The 18,360-nt window shown below is 46.1% G+C and overlaps 1 protein-coding gene across 2 annotated transcripts in view; it reads right to left on the reverse strand.

Annotated features, from left to right (window-relative positions):
* Nucleotides 1-18,360, reverse strand: part of UTP14A (UTP14A small subunit processome component) — a 459,924-nt gene that overhangs the window by 52,530 nt on the left and 389,034 nt on the right. For both annotated transcript variants that reach the window (XM_086918807.1, XM_086918806.1), the window contains exon 13: nucleotides 8,975-9,165. In XM_086918807.1, coding sequence (XP_086774933.1) covers nucleotides 8,975-9,165 — 191 coding nt within the window. The remainder of the gene's footprint in view (nucleotides 1-8,974; nucleotides 9,166-18,360) is intronic.

Raw genomic sequence — 18,360 nt, forward strand, 5'->3', positions numbered from 1 at the left:
AGGCTAAAGTAAAATGAGAATGCATGTGATCTATCCTGAACTACAGGCAACAGCAGCAGGCAGGCAAGATGGGGATGTGGAAATAGGTCCAAGTCCAGTGCTACCATCCTGTCTCTGGGATCAAAGGCAGACAGAAACTGAGCCAAAGTAAGTTTCTTGAACTTCTCATTCTTCAGGAAGAAGTTGAGAGGGCAGAGGCCTATGTCCTTTTTGGCACCAGAAAGTAGTGGGAATAGCAATCTCAACCTACTTCTGATGCCGCCACCCTCAGGATGACTCCTTTGGCCAAACAAGCCAGCAGATCCTTATGGTGTAAGGAGAGCTGGTCCTCCGTCAGCCGGTCATGAAAAGGGGGGGCATGGGTGGCAGGGTTTCTAGAAAGGCAATGGAGTAACCCTGCTGGACAGTTTGGAGTATCCACCTGTTCGATGTTACTGAACGGCAGAAGGCAGGTGATGGCGGATCCTGCCTTTCTCTGGATGCCCTTGCTTGTATTATTAGGGCAATCTAAAGTGCTTTGGAGGTTGCAGCTGCTGGGGGGCAGAAGGGGTGTGGGGGTATTGGTGGACTGGTATGACCTCTGGCTGGTGGTCCCACATAGTCTGTGGCAACCGCGTCCATGGCCACGAAATGGCTAAGAAGCCTGCTGGTATTGGTGACTAGTCAGGTAGGGATCCAGGCACAGGCTTCGCAGTGGAAGAGTGGCCTCGAGCTACGTCGTTCCTATGCCTCATGCAAGGACTTGGATGGCAGGCTGAAGTCAAAGAGTGCTTTGACTTCTCTGAATTCTTCCTTTTGTGGTACTTACTCGACAACGATCATTAGGAGTGGCTATGCGAGCGGTGCCGGGATCTTGCACATGACCAGGATCTTGAACATTGCGAGGTCGGACGATGTTGAGGAGTTATAAAGAGCATTTCCGCAGCGCCTTTGGATTAATGGCCTGGCAGTCCTCCAATGTCTTGTAGTAGTGGTATCCCTCCAAGCGCCACAGACAAACTAAGTGTGGGACTGTCATAGACTACCTGTGGCAGGCACCAGATGGTTTAAAACCGTAATTTTTAGGGGATATCACTAGCACACAAATGTCCAGTATTTGTAAAGCTCAAACAATTACCCGAAGGTGTCTAGCCACTGAGGGCTATCGCAAAGATTAAGCGAGCTATTGCCCAGAGTCACATGATGCTGGGCTGATCTGCCGCTGGGGATCGAACCGTGAGCTCCCGGGGTCCAGAGTCAGTCGCCCTGCCGCTGCGCCACACCTTCTACACCAGCAGACAAGTCTCAAAAAATACCTTTGACAAAACGTCACTTAAACACTTACTGGGGGTAGCTCTCTCTGAATCTGCACTGTCTGGCTCAGCAAGAAAAGAACTGAAGTCCGTGTCTAGGGTGATGCTTATACAGGCACCACGTATGTCACTTCCAGTGTAGTCCCAAAACTAATGTAGAGCTGAATGACGTCACCTACTGGTGCGCAGAGTTACTGCTTAAGTTTCCCAAATCCAGTCTGACTCCTGGGGATAATTCTAAGGTAAGGAATCTGCAGCTAGAAGTCTATCAGTCTGCGGCAATCACCACATGGTCCAAACACCTGCTGAACATACTGGGCAGGGTGTTATTATTCAAAATGATTATGCTTCTCCAAAATCTATATACGATCCAAAACTTCCCCCAGTCGATTACATGGGCCTGGTTCCAGAAAACGACAGCTAATATCTGTTCCTTGCTATGGATTTAGAGGCCTGCCAGAGTGGCCTATGGTAACTGCGTCAGTCCACATAATAATGGGAGGTTGGGCATGCAGAGGTGCGTTTATACTACTTGGCATCAAAACTTCTGAATGCGAATGACTGGCTGATGGGGAGGGCAAGACCCAGCGTTCCGTCTTGAAGTGGCACGAATTGGTCAGGATCAAATATTTAATATACTATTTGGAGGCCCGATTCCTCGGATCCTACCAAATAACACGTGAGTGGTCCTTGAGGCATGGTGCTCTGCAATGAAATGGACAGGCTGGGACTGGAAAATTAGTCATGAAATCCCCCCCATGGGCAGATACTTGGCTACACCATACAGACCAACCTCGAGGGCTCAGAAAGTAGGACCTCACTTGTATTGCCAAAGTGGGCAACATATGGCAGGGATCCAATTTAAAGTAGTTTGTTGAGCTCCAAAGCAAATGTTGCTAGCATAAATCGAAATTCAAACAATATTTACAGACGTGGCATGCATTCTATCCCCATAAGACATGTCTGAAGTTTGCACCAGAAGGCAGTCCACTCGAGGCACAAATTCTCATGGGGCTCAAAGGCAGGGGAGGCATCACTGGTATAAACAGATCCCTAGTTATTAACTCCCCAAGCGGTCTAGCACCTAAAGGCCAAATGGGCAAATTTGACAAACTGGACTGGAGGGACGCATGCATGTCCCCAGATGTTTTGGTGATCCCATCCAGACTCAGATTCATCCAATTCAGTTATCTGCACAGGACCTATTTCACACCTTTGAGTCTATGGAGGGACAATAATATGGTGGCACCGACATGTAATCATTATCAATATGCAGAGGCCCATTTTTACCACATCACATTGTAATGTCCTACCGTTCAAGGATACTCGTAAAGAGTATTTGTGAAGATCTTGGTGGTGTTGGGAGTGGCTGTGGAACACTCCCCAAGAATAGCCTTGCTTGGTATCATGGAAGACTTAGCTGGACTGAGGAGGGAATCGCACACTCCTTGGTTTTGCAACTGTATTAGCAAAGCCTGACATTGCCATATACTCCTCTACCCTACGACACTGGAGAGCTGGATGGCGGCGATGGATTAGTGTGCCAAAATTGCTGGTCTGTCCTTCATATTGTTGCATAACATGATAAAATGTAATAGAATTTTCATTATTAAAAACCCCAAAAAAGTCTCTATTTTAATCAGATATCCCCAGTCATTTTGCCAGGATTTCTCGTTAACCATATGCAGAGGTTCCATAACAGAGGACACTGCAAATGACCTCTTAGGGCACTAGGGTTGGTGTTTGCCGACTGACACCTCCATCTGTCAGGTTGGAGACCAGATCCTTGGAAAATCATGATCTTGCCATGAACTGCTGCGTGCAACAATTTCAAATGAAGAAGCCCACTAACTGCTAGAGAGGAGTGCTAGAGAAACCCTTGCATGAAAGGAAGGCTGTCTCGAAGAGCTAGCCTCAGAGAGATTGGTTAAGACACACAGATTATCGGCTTATTGTGATCCAAAGAAGGACTGGCACAGCCAGGCCCTACTGAGAGGGCTTGTACCATGGTCCTTCACCAGCATGCTTGGAGAGGAGTATCTCACTACTCAAAAAGCAGAAGCACCTACGATGGCAAGCAAACTGAAGTATCGCAACTGAAGTCAGTGATTTTATCAAGACTTTCTTAAAGTGCCTGGGTGACCTTTGGCAGGGGTTCAAGAAACCTTTAAAGGGCCTAGACAACCGAGTGTTCACAGTTGGAGGCCACTAAGAACATTAATTAGTTACTCTGACAGGTTCAGCTCTGAGCAAAGATTGCATCTACAGTCAGCAGACTCTCTGAACTCCACAGGGATCAAGAGTACAACTCAGTGAAATTTCTGCTCTGTTTGAGTGGTAGGGTTGAGACTGGGCATGGAGAACCAACCTGAGAAGTGCAGTAGCTCCTCATTATTTTATTTTTTTATTATCGAGACACGATTACGCATATATCATACAGATACCACATGACAATATGCTTTATACACAAAAGCTCCTTACAAGAGTGAACAATTATACATTGGATTCATAATAAATAACATTGTTATTTGCATTTTTCATATTCAATCATGCATCGATTGTGCAAGTACTTTAGGCAAGTTAACATCCTGATGTCGTATTCACTATCTGCTGTTCCTACAATGTTGAGGGCTCATCGCTGTGTGTCCTGTCCCGATGAGTTTAGCCCGCTACCTCATGCATCGACAAGGTGGACAAGAATATCTTAACCTGTCTGCGTTCACTAGTGTTGTGCCACGTTGGGTTCATTCTACCTCAGCCTCCCCAGTCTTCTTGCCCAAGAGGTAAGCTTGGTACTGGCCCCACTAGTTTCTAGGGCGGATCTGTGGTGGGAGCAACTCACTGTATATGTCTGACTGAGTGTTACAGTAGACCATATCTGCATGCCATTCGCTCAGAGTGGGAGCTGAGCCTTGGGCCCACCACATTAGGACCCGGCGGCTGGCGACAAGTAACACAACCACTAGGGGTCTAATTTCTTTGTCTATAGTCTTAGCAAAACCGAAGAGAGCTAGCATGGGATCAGCCACCAGCTTGGCACTAGTGATCTTGCTCAAATCGCTAAACACTGCATTCCAAAGTCCAGCTATTCCCCACATGACCATGCTACGCGTCAAAAGTCAGCCACAGCACCTCAGCATCTGGAGCACTCGACGGAGTGCCGCAACAAGTCTCTGCGTAACCTTTCGGAGGTATAATACACCAGGTTGACATATTTGAAGTGCATGAGTCTGTGTCTCCTATTGAGTGATATTGATTTGGCTATTGAACCACAGTATTGCCAATCCTGGTCTACGATGATTTTATCTAGATCTCTCTGCTATTCCAGCCTAGCACGTGTTATAGTGGGCATGTGGGCCTCTTGTGTCAGTATGTATATCTTCGAGATCTGCCAGGAAGTGTTGGGTGATTGGATCAGTGATGTTAGTGCAAGTAGTGGGGGAGGCTCCGACATGTCCGCTCCTAGTAGTTCTCACAGTGCATATCTAATTCCGAAATATTGGAAACGATTTATAAGCTTCCTAGCTTGCTCTCTATCTTGAAACCCACCCCACCCCTAATCCTCGCCATTCTGAAATAACTCTCCCAGCGTGGCCTCACCCAGCTCAGCAAGCACCTTTACGACCCCGTTTTCGCTGCTCAGTGGGAGCCAGTGGCACCATTCAATTTGGGTATGTGGGGAATATAATATTACGCCAGCCGGCTGTTCCAATAATAGACGCCATGCATGTGTCACTCAATTGAGGAAGTCCAAGACTCCGAAACAACAGGATGGGGTTCGAACAAAATTTGTTGGAGCGTGAGAGATTGGGCAGCCTCCCTTTCAATGTAGAGATGCGGTAAATCTTGTAGGTCGTGTAACCAGTGATAAGCTGCAGAGCACTGCACCACTCTGTAATATAATTCTAGATCTGGGGTGTTTAACCCTCCCATATAGAATGGGAGTGTGAGGACCCTCCACTGTACTCTGGACTGCTTACTGGCCCACATCAAGTGCAGGAGTTTGGATCGTAATTCTGCGAAGAATGACTTGGGTAGGAGTATAGAGATATGGCTACATAGGAATAGGAACCTAGGGAGAACTATCATCTTTATAAGTGCTATCCTCCCCATTAGGGACAGGGGAAGCCCAATCCATCGCTCAATATCTGCCTCTAATTTGTGCATTGCTATTCGAGATGTTTTGTATTCCTAAGTACCTGAGAGTCTGTTGTCCAGCGTAGGGGGTCCAGTGCTATGGGCCTCACTGCGGTAGTGAGTAGTAATATTATGGATTTGTCCCAATTGATTGGGAAACCAGAGAGCCTTCCAAAGCTCTCCAATTCTCGTAGTATAGGGGGGAGGTTGGTATCTGGGTCTCGGACATATAGCAGTGTGTTGCATGGGTATATCGACACTATGAGGTTATAGCCTGGGAAGCGTAGATCCCTGTGCCCATGTTACTCAAGGAGAGCGCATGCTAGCGGTTTAGCCATCAGTGTTTACAATGGGGGGGGGGGGGGGGGGGGGGGGGTGGAGGAGGGAGACGACAAGGGGCAGCCCTGCCTCGTCCCCCTAGTTAATTTTATTGGAGAGGTGATGGTGTCTCCCACCCTGACCCGAGCCACAAGCTCAGCGTATAACGTATCTATTAGCTTCAGGTAAACCTTCCCCACCCCGATGCGGCGAGCACAGATCGCATCAATGCCCACTCCATGGAGTCGAACGCCTTTTCTGTGTCTAAGAATACCGCTGCTGCTCTTATATTCGGGTCAATGCGCTTTATGACTCGGAATAAAGTGCAAAGATTGTATGATCGGTTTTGTTCTGAGACAAAAACCCCTGTTACGCACATACCACACCTGGCAACAAGGGCACCAATCTGTTGGCCAAGATCTTGGCATATATTTTAGTACTGACATTTAATAAAGACAGACGTCTATATGAGGAGAATTCATCTGGAGGTTTACCGGGGTTAAGCAGTGTGACGATTAGTGCCTCTCGCATCAATTTTACCATCGATCTTGTTCAGGCTACGCTGCACTGCTGTATCTGTTTTAGATCAGGGTCAACAGTAGGCTCAGCGGTGTCTGACCCCATCCCCGCAGAGGTCGCATCCACTTCCTGTGGTTTTATACTTTTAAGAGGTTTAAATTGCAGTTTAGGCTACGTTTTGTCAGTTTTGCCCATCTTGTGCCTTTGAGGGCTCTGCTGTAGGGCTGATTGAGGTACTTGATCAGCTGCCTGGGGGGCGATAAGGGGATCCCGCCAGAGGGTGCACGCGTTGTGATGGCTAGTGTTGTTCCCTCTCCAACCGAGCTTCCCTGGCACCAAGGCATACTGAGTGGCTTATGGTTAGTCTCCCGTACAGTTGCCTCTTAGAGTGTGGTAGGCCTCTGTGCCCTTTGCCGTGTCACAAAAGTTAATCAGGGCTCTTTTTTTGGATGCTTCAATATGTCTTAGCTGAGGAAGAGACTTCTGTATGTCTCCAATCAGTATCTCTGGCCCCCTGTAGCTCGAGATCTCAGTTTAAAGCAATGGGGGCCACCTGCAGCCGCTGCGTCTAATTTACCTTGCACAAACGGTCCCGCCGGTCGACTCTCCTCAGCTGCGCCTTCTGCTAATGCCTTATCTGGACACTTGGGTCTGTTTGTGCTCCGCACTCACACTAGATCGAGGCTGCATCACTTACTTGGCTGAAGCCTTAGGCCTCATGCCGAGTGAGGTCCCGGTCTGCAGCTATTAGGGCCTCACTACTCCATGAGACCTCTGCAGCTCTGGTGTTTATCCTTCCCTCCCTGCATCTATGTCCACTCGTCACCTCTCTCCAACCGCAGTCCCTGTTATCACTCGTCTGGGCACGCGGAGGCCTTGCGTCACACCGGAATCTCTGCCCGGAGTTTACCAGCACTCAACACACCATCTGCTCAGTGACAGATAGACTGCTAGGCGCACTCAGTGTCAGTTCAGGCTGTCTGCGGTCTCAAGTTGTCCCCTCCTATCGGGCCGCTGCTTCTGTTCACGTAATTCCGTCATGGGCAGCCTCTTTCCTCGCCCGGCCCGATCGCTGGTCCGATAGTGCCCCGTGGGCAAAATTCAAGGTGAGCCACCTCCCAAACAAGTTATATCGCTGCAGGCATCAGGATTATGTAGGATGGTTGTCTGGGTTCTCAGACCCTCACACTGTTGTGGCCATCTTGCAGCCAGGCAAGCTCCGCCGCCCCCAGTTGCCCCTCATTTGCTCGTCTATCTCTCCTCTCCTTTACCGAGGGCATGCATGTGCACACAAGCTACTGGAACTTGAGGATAGCAGCGACATTGTTTGGACCAGGATGAAGTCAACATGACCTCTCCCAGTAGCCCAATACAGTCTAGACTCTGCCTCAGCCATGAGAGTTGGCGAGCCTGCAGAACCTTAGGTACTGTGTGTCAATTGTAAACAAGTGAACTACTGGACCAGGAACAAGGCCAGTCAATGCTTGGGTGCAGTGTGGTAAAGCTTTCATACTGATGGTTGTGACCTCCTCTCCTCTAAATTTTCTCCTCAGGTGGAAGTGAAGTGTATGGACCTGCTACTGTTATGAAGATTGCTGCCAGTTGAGCTGTTGCACAGACTGGTGGAAATAATGGTTTTACAAAGACCTATAGTGAAGTCTTGTTTACCACTTTATCTTAGGCAAGCTTACCACTTTTCGAGAGTCAGTCTGCTTTCATCCTGTAAATCTAATCTTTGGGTGATCCTAAAAAGGCATTAGTCATTATACATGTGGAAAAGCACTCTATACAAAGCTAATATAAATAAATACATTTTGGAACAGCAGACTCAATTTTCTGCTTGTCTTTAAACCGGTCTGTCTCCTCCACAATCAATACCGAAATAAAGGACCAGAATGTGTGAGAGAGGCTAATAAGTAGCTGCAATAGACATGTGATCATTACTTTCCTTGTTTTCTATTTCAATGGTAATAATTCTTTGGAAAACCAAAACAGTTTATTAGTAATATAACACTAGTTTACGCCACATAGTTCCAACAGCAGTATATGTATTTTGAACACTTTCTGCTACAAGCTTAACGTGATTCCTTTGATATTTCTACACACAAGTCATTATTTCAGAAAACAATGATTAAATATTGAGAAGGCCTCTACCTAGAAATCAACAGATGCCAATTGCAAAAGTCCACTCTCCGGACGTGTTGAGCGCGGACACCTATTTTGGCCATGCATATTAAGCCTGTTGCATACCTGTCACAATATTTATGTTATAAATCAATATCCAACTAGATGAGAATTCAAAAGACACAGGTAGAAGGATTACCAGCTAAATATTCTAGAGTATTTTCTCTCAATCGAATAAGCCTTCCTTTGTTTCATAACTGAAGCATTTAAGTGAGCGTGCATACATGCCCTAGCGCACTACCAGTTGCATCCCTGGGTAGCAAATACTACACATTTGCCAGCCTATACTAATCACATGATGCAGTTTATTCAAATTGTAAAATGAAATGAGGTTATTTGCAATGAGTGAACTTGCCAATATAGTTTAATTTCATTTATGGATGTGTTTTATTTCCATATATGATCTTTAAAAGCATAACTTGCGCAGCGAGAGAGTTATGATGCAGTGGCAAACGTAACACAGGCCTTGCTTTTATTTTTCTATGAGACAAAGGGATGCTCTGATGAGACTGTATCACACTCACCTTTTTTTCTTCTTTTTACTGAGTTTTAAACCTGTACCACCCCATTCTCCCCAGCCAGGTAGTGTGAGATCAACGTTCTTTGGTTTGCTGGCATTCTGAGCATTACGTTTCTCCTTCAGGAAGTCCTCAATTACATTATCGCCAGCAAAGGCTTCCTTGATAATCATCTTCTGATCTTCCTCCCTTTCATCCTGCAAAATTTGTAACAATCATATTTGTTGTTAGTAAGTAAAAAGGTGGTAATTTGTCGATATTCACAGGTAAAGTAAAACACGTCTTGAAATGTGCACAAACCTGAGTCAAAGGCAGAGGAGCATTCTCCAAAAATAAATGTTGATGAAGGGTCACATCAACCACTGATTCAGACATCCTTGCCATGACAATTCAACAGTCCCCCACCTATCATAAGCGTCCTCCCACGGAAACCTAAGGCTGGTATTTAATGGATGATTAATCTGCATAGCTCTACCTGGAAAAAAATACAACCTCACCCCAAAAGTATTTTGCGACCAGCAGATCTTCAGTACAGGTCAAACCATAGAATATACACATCATGCAATGTACAATGAAAGAGTGGCATAACGCAGTGATTCAGTAAACTAGGACCTATTGCATAAAACTGCAACAAAAACACATTACCATAATAATGCAGTAAAGATTCACCAAAAGGGTGCTAAAGGTTTTGCAAACATTTGTTGATCCCAGTCACTAACTGACTGATATCAATATTGTTCAACATTGAGGATTCTTATATTATCTGGCAAAAATGGATACTTTGTTACAAGTTACTAATCCTTATTATTTTATTTTTTTTAATCTTTATTGTTAGGAAGGAATAGTGGTTAGTCAGCTTCATACAGTCATATGGTATTGGTTACAGTTTGTACATTTTAACTTTACGTATGTAACAAGAAATATCATTATAGTAAGGACTGTGCTGTAGACCATTGAAGACTTGTAGATACATCAACAGGCGGTCCATTCACTTGTATTGTAGTCTTCTATTTCCCCCCCTTTCGTATACGATTCATCGTTAGTATCACTTTTTATAGTATAGAAATAACAAACTTCCCTCCCCCCCCCCCCCCAACCATGTGTCATCATTGCCATTGTGTCTCCACCCACTTCCCGCAACAGCACTTTCCCAGCGTGTACTTCGGTACATAGCCAGGTCCAGGCCAACAATGCCGATTGACGTTGTAACCTGTCAGATAACAAGCAAATGAAAAGTAATGTGTCTCAACATTTAAAGAATGCATTTATTGCCACAAGGAAGGCAAGCCTACCTCATGGAATAAGAGTTGGTGATGTTCTTCAATCAAAATGCAGATATAAAGAAAACCTACCAACCATAGTCTATAGAGGCACGCAGACCAACCTATATGACTGTTGAGTCTGAACACTGTCCAACAGAAAGTAAGGTCTGCCCCCAAAGGCATAAATGGCTCCTCTAAGGTCACACATACCTCAATCTATGCACCTTGAAAAAAAACAACATAGTGGTGGACAACTTCAACAGCAAGGTCAAATGAAGTAAACAGAAAATAAAATGAGAGCTTTACAGGCACCTTCTCCAGCAGAAAACCTGCACTTTTAGAAGTAGTTTCTTTAAATCACTTATCTGGTCTCTGCAGGTGAATAGAAAGAGCTTCTGGGCACTCTGTCCATGTCATGAGTCCCTGTATTAGTTGGAGGTTTCTGCACAGGCACGGCCTTCTGAATTTCAGAACGGCCTTCAGGCTTCATTCCGGCCAAAAAGGAAAGATATAATGCAGCTCTAAACTCTACAATCACCCACAGCAGCAGAGCCCAGCAGGGCCAGGTACAAAAGGTGGTCAACAAGAGAGAAGAGGGAAGTGTCAGTTTATATATCAACGTTCAGGTAACTGGGCAGAAACCCACAACTAATCAAAGTCAATGCATTCACAAAAATCCAAACTCCAGCAAATCAGGCCGAGGCACAGTTGCTCTCCCCAGAGAGGCGTCGGAGTACGCCACATCTTAGAATGCAATAAACTATCCCCTACCTACATGCAGAAACCCAGTTATACCTTCCAGGAGGCCGACATTTTACTATATTCCCTCCAGACAGCTTTAAATACAAAGGGCAGCAGAGGGGAAAAAGCAGGAGGTGGCTGTCTTACGTCTACATTGGGAACATACCAGAGGCAGCTTGCTAGTTAGCCTTCACACCCTATGAGAAAAATAGAGGCTCTCTGGTCTTTGCGCTCAGTTCAAGAAAAGGCAGCACAAATATGACCTTTACACTCAGCATGGCCTTTTGTTCTATGCTACAGAATCAGTTTCTCCATTTCCACCGCTGCTATGATCATTGCTATGCTTCAGGGCGTTACTGGTCACCAGTTTAAGCAATGAAAGATTCCATGGAAGCTTCTAATTTAATAGTGTCTAATCTTTCTCCTCTACACTTCATCAAGCATCTGTTACAGTATTTATAAAGTCTTAAGCCTGTTCGCTTCATCCTCTTAGGAAATATTCGTGCACCATGCCAATTGAACCTGGCTGTGATGTACCATGTCAGAAAATGAGAAAGCGATGCATAAGGCATTTTTATAGGAGAAAAGATTGCTTTACGTTCTTCCAGTCCATCTGGGGTACCTTTGTTTTCTGTTCAGAAGAAAGATCATAAACACAGACCTTTTATTCAGCAGCAAGACTTTAATCAAGTTATGATCGATGTTTCCTATTAAATTCATCTTACAAGGGACACAAATATTTAACTAACTTGACTTACAAGGGGCCTGTCATATCCTTTATATAAAAGAGGGTGAAGAGTAGAAAACGAATGGCATTTAGGACATTTTTCATATTGTGTAAAGGCATTAGGAGTGGGCATGCAGCAGCCAATTTTCAGTATTTCATAGTTTCAATAGTTTCTGATATTTTGAATTAGTTTACATTGGTTTTTCGACACGATACGTAATTTTTTAATCTAAGACCATCTTTCCTAAGCATTCAGAACATGTGAACTTCGTATTAGCTAGACTCCCATCAAACACACTGGATGTGTTACCCTGCAAAATATGAATCTGAAAAGGAGGAAATGGAGTATCTTGGATTTAGATCACATGCTTCAGTCCTCTCCATGGATCCAAGGAAAATATCGGCCACCTTTGAATGGGCTCCTCCCAAAGATTTTAAAGAAGCTTAAAGTTTCCTTGAATTTGCACATTTCAACTGTCAATTCATTAAAGATTTTACAGCGATATTCGGCCAAATACCCCGTGTCTTAAAAAAGGAAAACATGGAAGGAGGTCTTTGCTTGTATGATTGCACTAAAAAGTAAATAAATGTGCCCAAAACACAGTTCACTCAAGCTCCAATGTTGTACCACCCTGAAACCTAGTAGACTGAAGCTTGTAAAAGCGAAGTGAAAGTTGCTTTGTTATTGCCGCGAACATCCTGTTCTCTATTTATCTCATATTCTGCCTTAAAGTGAATGAAATGGTTAAGTATTTGAAAGATAGTTACTAGCTATTATGATGGTGTACAATGAAAGTAAAACTGTTTTGATGGGCACCAGGGAACATTTTGAAACTTGAACTGATGATCGGAATATATATCTACAAAATGTACAATAAAGGAACAGTCAAGCAAGCCAGATGGGAATTTTTCTTTGCACAGAACTATTTAATGTCTGCTCTTGCTCCTTACCACAGCGCAAGGCAGGCACGCTGGACGTCACCCTCTTCCCTCCTCCAGCCTCTACCGGGGTGCACAGTGTCAGCACACTGCCACAACGGGCGGCTCAGCTGCTTTAATATGGGGCTAGGCTGCTCCTTACTCTTGTGGCTGCAATAGCAGCCCGCGACCACAGACCCAGCAGCTTTAGGGACTACGATATGCAAGCCATTGATGCAGCACAAAGCTTCACTTCCCGCCAGCGGCCGCCATCTTCCTGCTTCTCAGGCCCACAAACACTTTCCCAATCTACACAGATTTTTGGTGTCTAATCTTCTCAGAGCTGTATTCTCGGAGTCGTGGAGGTGCCCGTCGTGTCTTAATTGCTGTTCCCCCACTTTTTGGGCAGATGGCAGTTGATTGCAGGATTTTTGGCTGATTGGTGTCCCCAACCAGCAGAGCCACACTAAAACGTCCAACTTGCTGTGGGCTCTCTAGCGCCACCTCTTCCCACCAAAAGTTAACTGTTTCAATGGGACATTCTCCAGTGGCTATCCGACACCAGAGTCCTCTTTCTACCCAGCCTGCTGCATTCGAAAGTAAAATTCCCATTTGGGTTGAACCTGATTTCTGTATACAACCCGCGCGAGGCACATTGCCCTCCCTGCACTCCACCACCCCAAAACACAAGGAAAAGCTTGAACGGCACCTTTATGCATAGGACTTCAACTTATTTGATTTAACCCCAAGAAGACTAGAACTGGACTAGAATCAATTGCAAATATACTCTAGTGATCAGTAAGCAAAGGTTATGAAATCTAAAGAGATGGTCTTTTTAAGAAATTCTATGAAATCAAAGTGGGAGTGTACAAAGCTTGCCCTCACAGTCGGCACAGCTCTACTTTCAAGGCCTTATACGTATCTCATAAAGTGGTGGTGGCATCGTGTTTTGTGACTCAATAGTGTGAGAAGACCTTTTTCTCTGTGTCAAGGAGAAGAGAACCTGGCTCCTCTCATGAAAAGTTATGTGAAACCCCAAACCTTGTGCTAACATCCTGCATGGCTGTTGAATGAGTTTAAGTGTAGTGAAATGTGAAGTACATGTATGGTAGTAGGACTTTGTGTTGTACGAGCCGGAACACTGGGGCCTATGGGATTCATTTTGGGTGCTCCTGGTTTAGCATGGCAAAAGGCAGATAATGAGGAGAGCTTAATCAAAGTATGGAAGTATCTCGCCTGTATTCCTGTGGCTCGAGAGCACAGACCAAACACTGAAGTGAGGAAGGAAGGAGCCAGGGCTGCCTTTACAGTTTCCATGAGGACTTTGTTAGGAAGGGCTGCCAATTAGTCATTCTTGAGCACTGCCATTTGGGAGACAGGATGGGTGATGATGCAGTTCTGTTGGTCAGGGTGATCACATTTCTTGGCAGCGCCTGCACTGTTGTCTTTCACCACTTACTGTTAAAAGAGCCATCATTAAGCACAAATGCAGTGTCTGAGGAGAGCCGACCCAAACCACACCACTTTGTTACAGTCCCAAGTTCATGATGAAGGAAGGGAGTTCTCCAAGAACTATATGAGGAGCTGTTATGCAACCTAGTCTGGTTCTTCCTGATAGCCAGTCTCCCAGAGAGTAGGGGACCTTACTTTAAGTCTGCATTTTCTGCTGGAAAAGTGAAGAGTCTGTCTGAACTGCGTTAATGCTGGTCTTCCTTTTGAGAGAGTCAAGAAGAATGGCTGGTCCTGCAGGAAGAGAAGAGCAGCATGTGGTGTAACGAATATGCTACTTACCAGTATGCATCTGTTCTTGGCATGTAAGGCTGCTGACATTCATATCTGTGCATAGATCGCCGCCTAGTGTTGGGTCCGGATGATTGCACATTGTTGTCCTGGAAGAGTCTTCGAAGTATCACGAGATAGGTGGCTCCTTCCCTGGACTACAGTGCGCATGGGCATCCACTCCATCCTCAGATTGTTTTTCGCCATTGTGGCAAAGATGGAGTGTAACACCGTAAGTGATGACCATGTTAAGAGTAATTCTGAGTGCTGCAGCCGCTACAGGCGCCGGGGAGGAGGGCGGGCGATATGAATGTCAGCAGCCCTACATGCCAAGAACAGATACATACCGGTAAGTAGCATATTCGGTTTGAGGCATGTGGGCTGCTGAATTCATATCTGTGCATAGAATATATAGCAGTCCCTCCATTAGCGGCGGACGCCCGTGCCAGCTGCAGCAGTTTGAAAAAGTGATTTTAGAACAGCCTGCCCTACAGCTGCCTGCTGTTTGGAGTGCACATCTATGCAGTAGTGTTTTGTAAATGTGTGTGTGGTAGACCATGTGGCTGCTCTACATAGGTCTTCTAAAGGAATATTTCCAAGGAAAGCCATGGAGGCCCCCAACTTTCGCGTGAAGTGGGCTCTTGTGGGAACCGTTAATGTGCGCTTAGCCTTTTGATAGCAAATCTGAGTGCACTTAACGATCCACCTGGCTATAACTGCTTTGGAAATGGGGTTGGCTTTGTGTTGTGGCGAAAAGGCAACAAACAGTTGTTTTGTTTTCCTAAAATCTTTTGTCCTATCTATGTAGTACATTAGAGCTCTTTTGACGTCTAGTGTGTGGAGCATTCTCTCTGCCACTGACTCAGGATTCTGGAAGAACACTGGCAGTTCTATAGTCTGATTGATATGGAACTGTGAAACCACTTTAGGCAGAAACTTTGGGTTAGTGCAGAGTACCACCCTGTTGGAGTGAATCTGTATGAATGGCTCCTGGATAGTTTGTGCCTGAAGTTCACTAACTCGTCGTAGCGATGTGATTGCTATTAGGAAAGCCACTTTCCACCTCAAGATTTGAATCTCGCATGAGTGTAGAGGCTCAAAAGGTGGACCCATCAGCCTGGTGAGGACCACATTTAGGTTCCATACAGGTGCTGGTGGGTGTCTGGGAGGAATAACTCGTTTGAGTCCCTCCAGAAAGGCTTTGATGGCAGGCACTCTGAAAAGTGAGAGATGCTGCCTGTTTTGGAGATAAGCTGCTATTGCGGACAAATGTATACGAATGGAAGCATAGGCCAGATTGCATTTGTATAGATGTAACAGATAACAAATGATGTTGTGAGTAGATGCATCTAGCGGATTGATGTTGTGGTCTGCACAATAAATGACAAACCGCTTCCATTTTGCCGCATAACATGCTCTAGTGGTGGGCTTTCTTGCCTCCCTTATGATATCCATACAGTCAGGAGGCAAGTTGAGGTAGCCAAATTCTAAGACCTCAGGAGCCAGATCGCCAGGTTGAGCTGTTGCGGATCTGGATGCTGAATGTCGCCATGGCTCTGCGTCAAAAGCCTGGGTGTGAGGTGCAGCCTTTGATGCGGTACCACAGAGAGTTCTAGAAACGTGGTGTACCATGGTTGGCGTGCCCACGTTGGAGCAACCAGGATGAGAGTCATCGAGTGTTGCTTCAGCTTGCGTGCCACCAGCGGTATTAGAGGTGCTGGGGGAAAAGCGTACGCAAATATGCCTGACCAGTTCATCCATATCGCATTTCCCTGCGACGGTGGGTGTGAGAACCTGGCGGCAAAGCTTCGGCATTTTGCGTTTTCCCTTGTGGCGAACAGGTCTATCTCCGGATGACCCCACTGCTGGAAGTACGGTCGGAGTACTGATGGATGTATCTCCCACTCGTGAATCTGATGGCTGTACCTGCTGAGCAGGTCCGCCATCTGATTGTCCTTGCCCGGGAGGTGTTCCGCCATGAGGAAGATGTTCCTCTGAATGGCCCACTTCCACATGCTCTGAGCCAGGTGAGACAACTGTGGAGAGTGTGTACCTCCCTGCTTTTGTATGTAGTACATGGCCGTCATGTTGTCCGTCCGGATCAACACAACCTTGTTGCACAAGTGTACCTTGAATGCTTTCATCGCCATGAAGATAGCCATCAGTTCCAGAAGGTTGATGTGCATCTTCTTCTGCTGTACTGTCCATAGTCCCTGCACCGTGTAGTGGAGTACATGAGCTCCCCATCCCTGGAGAGATGCGCCAGTCGTCCAGATAAGGGTAGACGTGAACATTTTGTCTCCTTAGGTGTGCAGCCACTGTCGCCAGGCACTTGGTAAACACCCTGGGCGCTGTCGTCACTCCGAAAGGGAGGACCTTGAACTGATAATGCTGATCCTGAATGGTGAACCGGAGGTATTTTCTGTGTGACGGGTGTAGCGGTATATGGAAATATGCATCCTTCAGATCTAATGTTGTGAGGAAATCTCCCTGACTGAGTAACGGTAGAACCTGCTGTAATGTGAGCATGTGAAAGTGTTCCGAGAGAATGTACTGGTTTAGGGGCCTGAGGTCCAGTATGGGTCTGAGGGATCCGTCCTTTTTTGGGATCAAGAAGTACAGCGAGTACACCCCTGTCCCTCTTTCTTCCACAGGCACGAGCTCTATGGCTCCTTTTTGCAGTATGCCGACTACCTTCTGCTGCAATAATTGCAAATGCTCTGTGGACATAGGACGGTGTCTTGGGGGAATGTTGGGTGGAGTGGATGTTAACTCCAGACAATAACCGTACTGGATAAGCTGCTTCACCCACCTGTCAGTAGTGATGGATTTCCAGACTGGCAGGAACTGTTGAAGTCTCCCCCCGACCGGTGTGGTATGGTCGGGGGGCATTGACAAGACGTCACTGTTTGTTAGTGGCGGAGGATCTGGAGCTGTTGTTTCCACGACCTCTGCCCTTGGTGCTGTTTCCACGATAGCCACCCCTACTCTGTTTGGTGTAGGTGGTCTGCGTGCCTCCTTTACTGTATTGTGTCTGCTGGGACAGCTGGCCTCTGGAAGCTCCTCTATTGTTGTGACGAAAGGAACGACCCCTGAACTGCTGCGACTGTAGAGCCCTCATAGACTTTGCAGTCTCAAGTGTCTTTCTTGATTTTTTCCAAGGCGGTGTCCACCTCTGGGCCAAATAAGTGATCAGGGTTAACAGGCTGATTCAGTATGGTGGTTTGTATCTCGGGCTTGAAACCGGAGATTCTCAGCCAGGCATGTTGCCGTAACATCACACTTGTATTAATTGCCCTGGCCGCGGCGTCTGCTGCGTCCAGCGCACACTTAATAGATGCATTTGATATAAGCTTCCCTTCTTGTATTAGCATCTCTGCTGCCTCCTTATACTCATCTGGCAAGTGTTGTAACAGGGTTTCAAGTGTATCATAATGAGCCCTGTCATATCTGGCTAAGAGTGCCTGTGTGTTGGAGATGCGCCAGATATTGGCCGCCTGAGCTGCCACCCTTTTCCCTGATGCTTCTAGCACTTTAGATTCTTTGTCAGGGGAGGAGCATCACCCGTTGTTTGAGAGTTCGCCCTTTTCCGGGCATTGGAAACAACCAGAGAGTCCAACGGCAACTGTCCCTTGATATACGTAGGGTCCCCAGGTGCTGGTTTGTATTTCTTCTCAATTCTGGGGTTTATCACCCTTGCCCTTGTGGTCTCCTTAAAAATGTCTCCAGCATGTTTTAGGACACCCTTTAGCATTGGTAGAGTCTTGACAGTTCTCTCGGAGGTTGAGAAGGTGTCAAACAAAAAATCCTCTTCAATAGGGTCAGCATGGAGCTGGACATCATGATTTTTTGCCGCCCTCTCAATAAGTGCATTAAACGCAGCCGTGTCTTCAGTAGGCGAGGTTTTAATAGCATAGACATGACTGTCTGGGGCAGTTTGTGGATCTCCTGGGTCAGCAGCGTCT

The sequence above is a fragment of the Lissotriton vulgaris genome, chromosome 4_1 (genome assembly GCF_964263255.1).
Source record: "Lissotriton vulgaris chromosome 4_1, aLisVul1.2, whole genome shotgun sequence".
Taxonomy (NCBI): Eukaryota; Metazoa; Chordata; class Amphibia; order Caudata; family Salamandridae; genus Lissotriton; species Lissotriton vulgaris.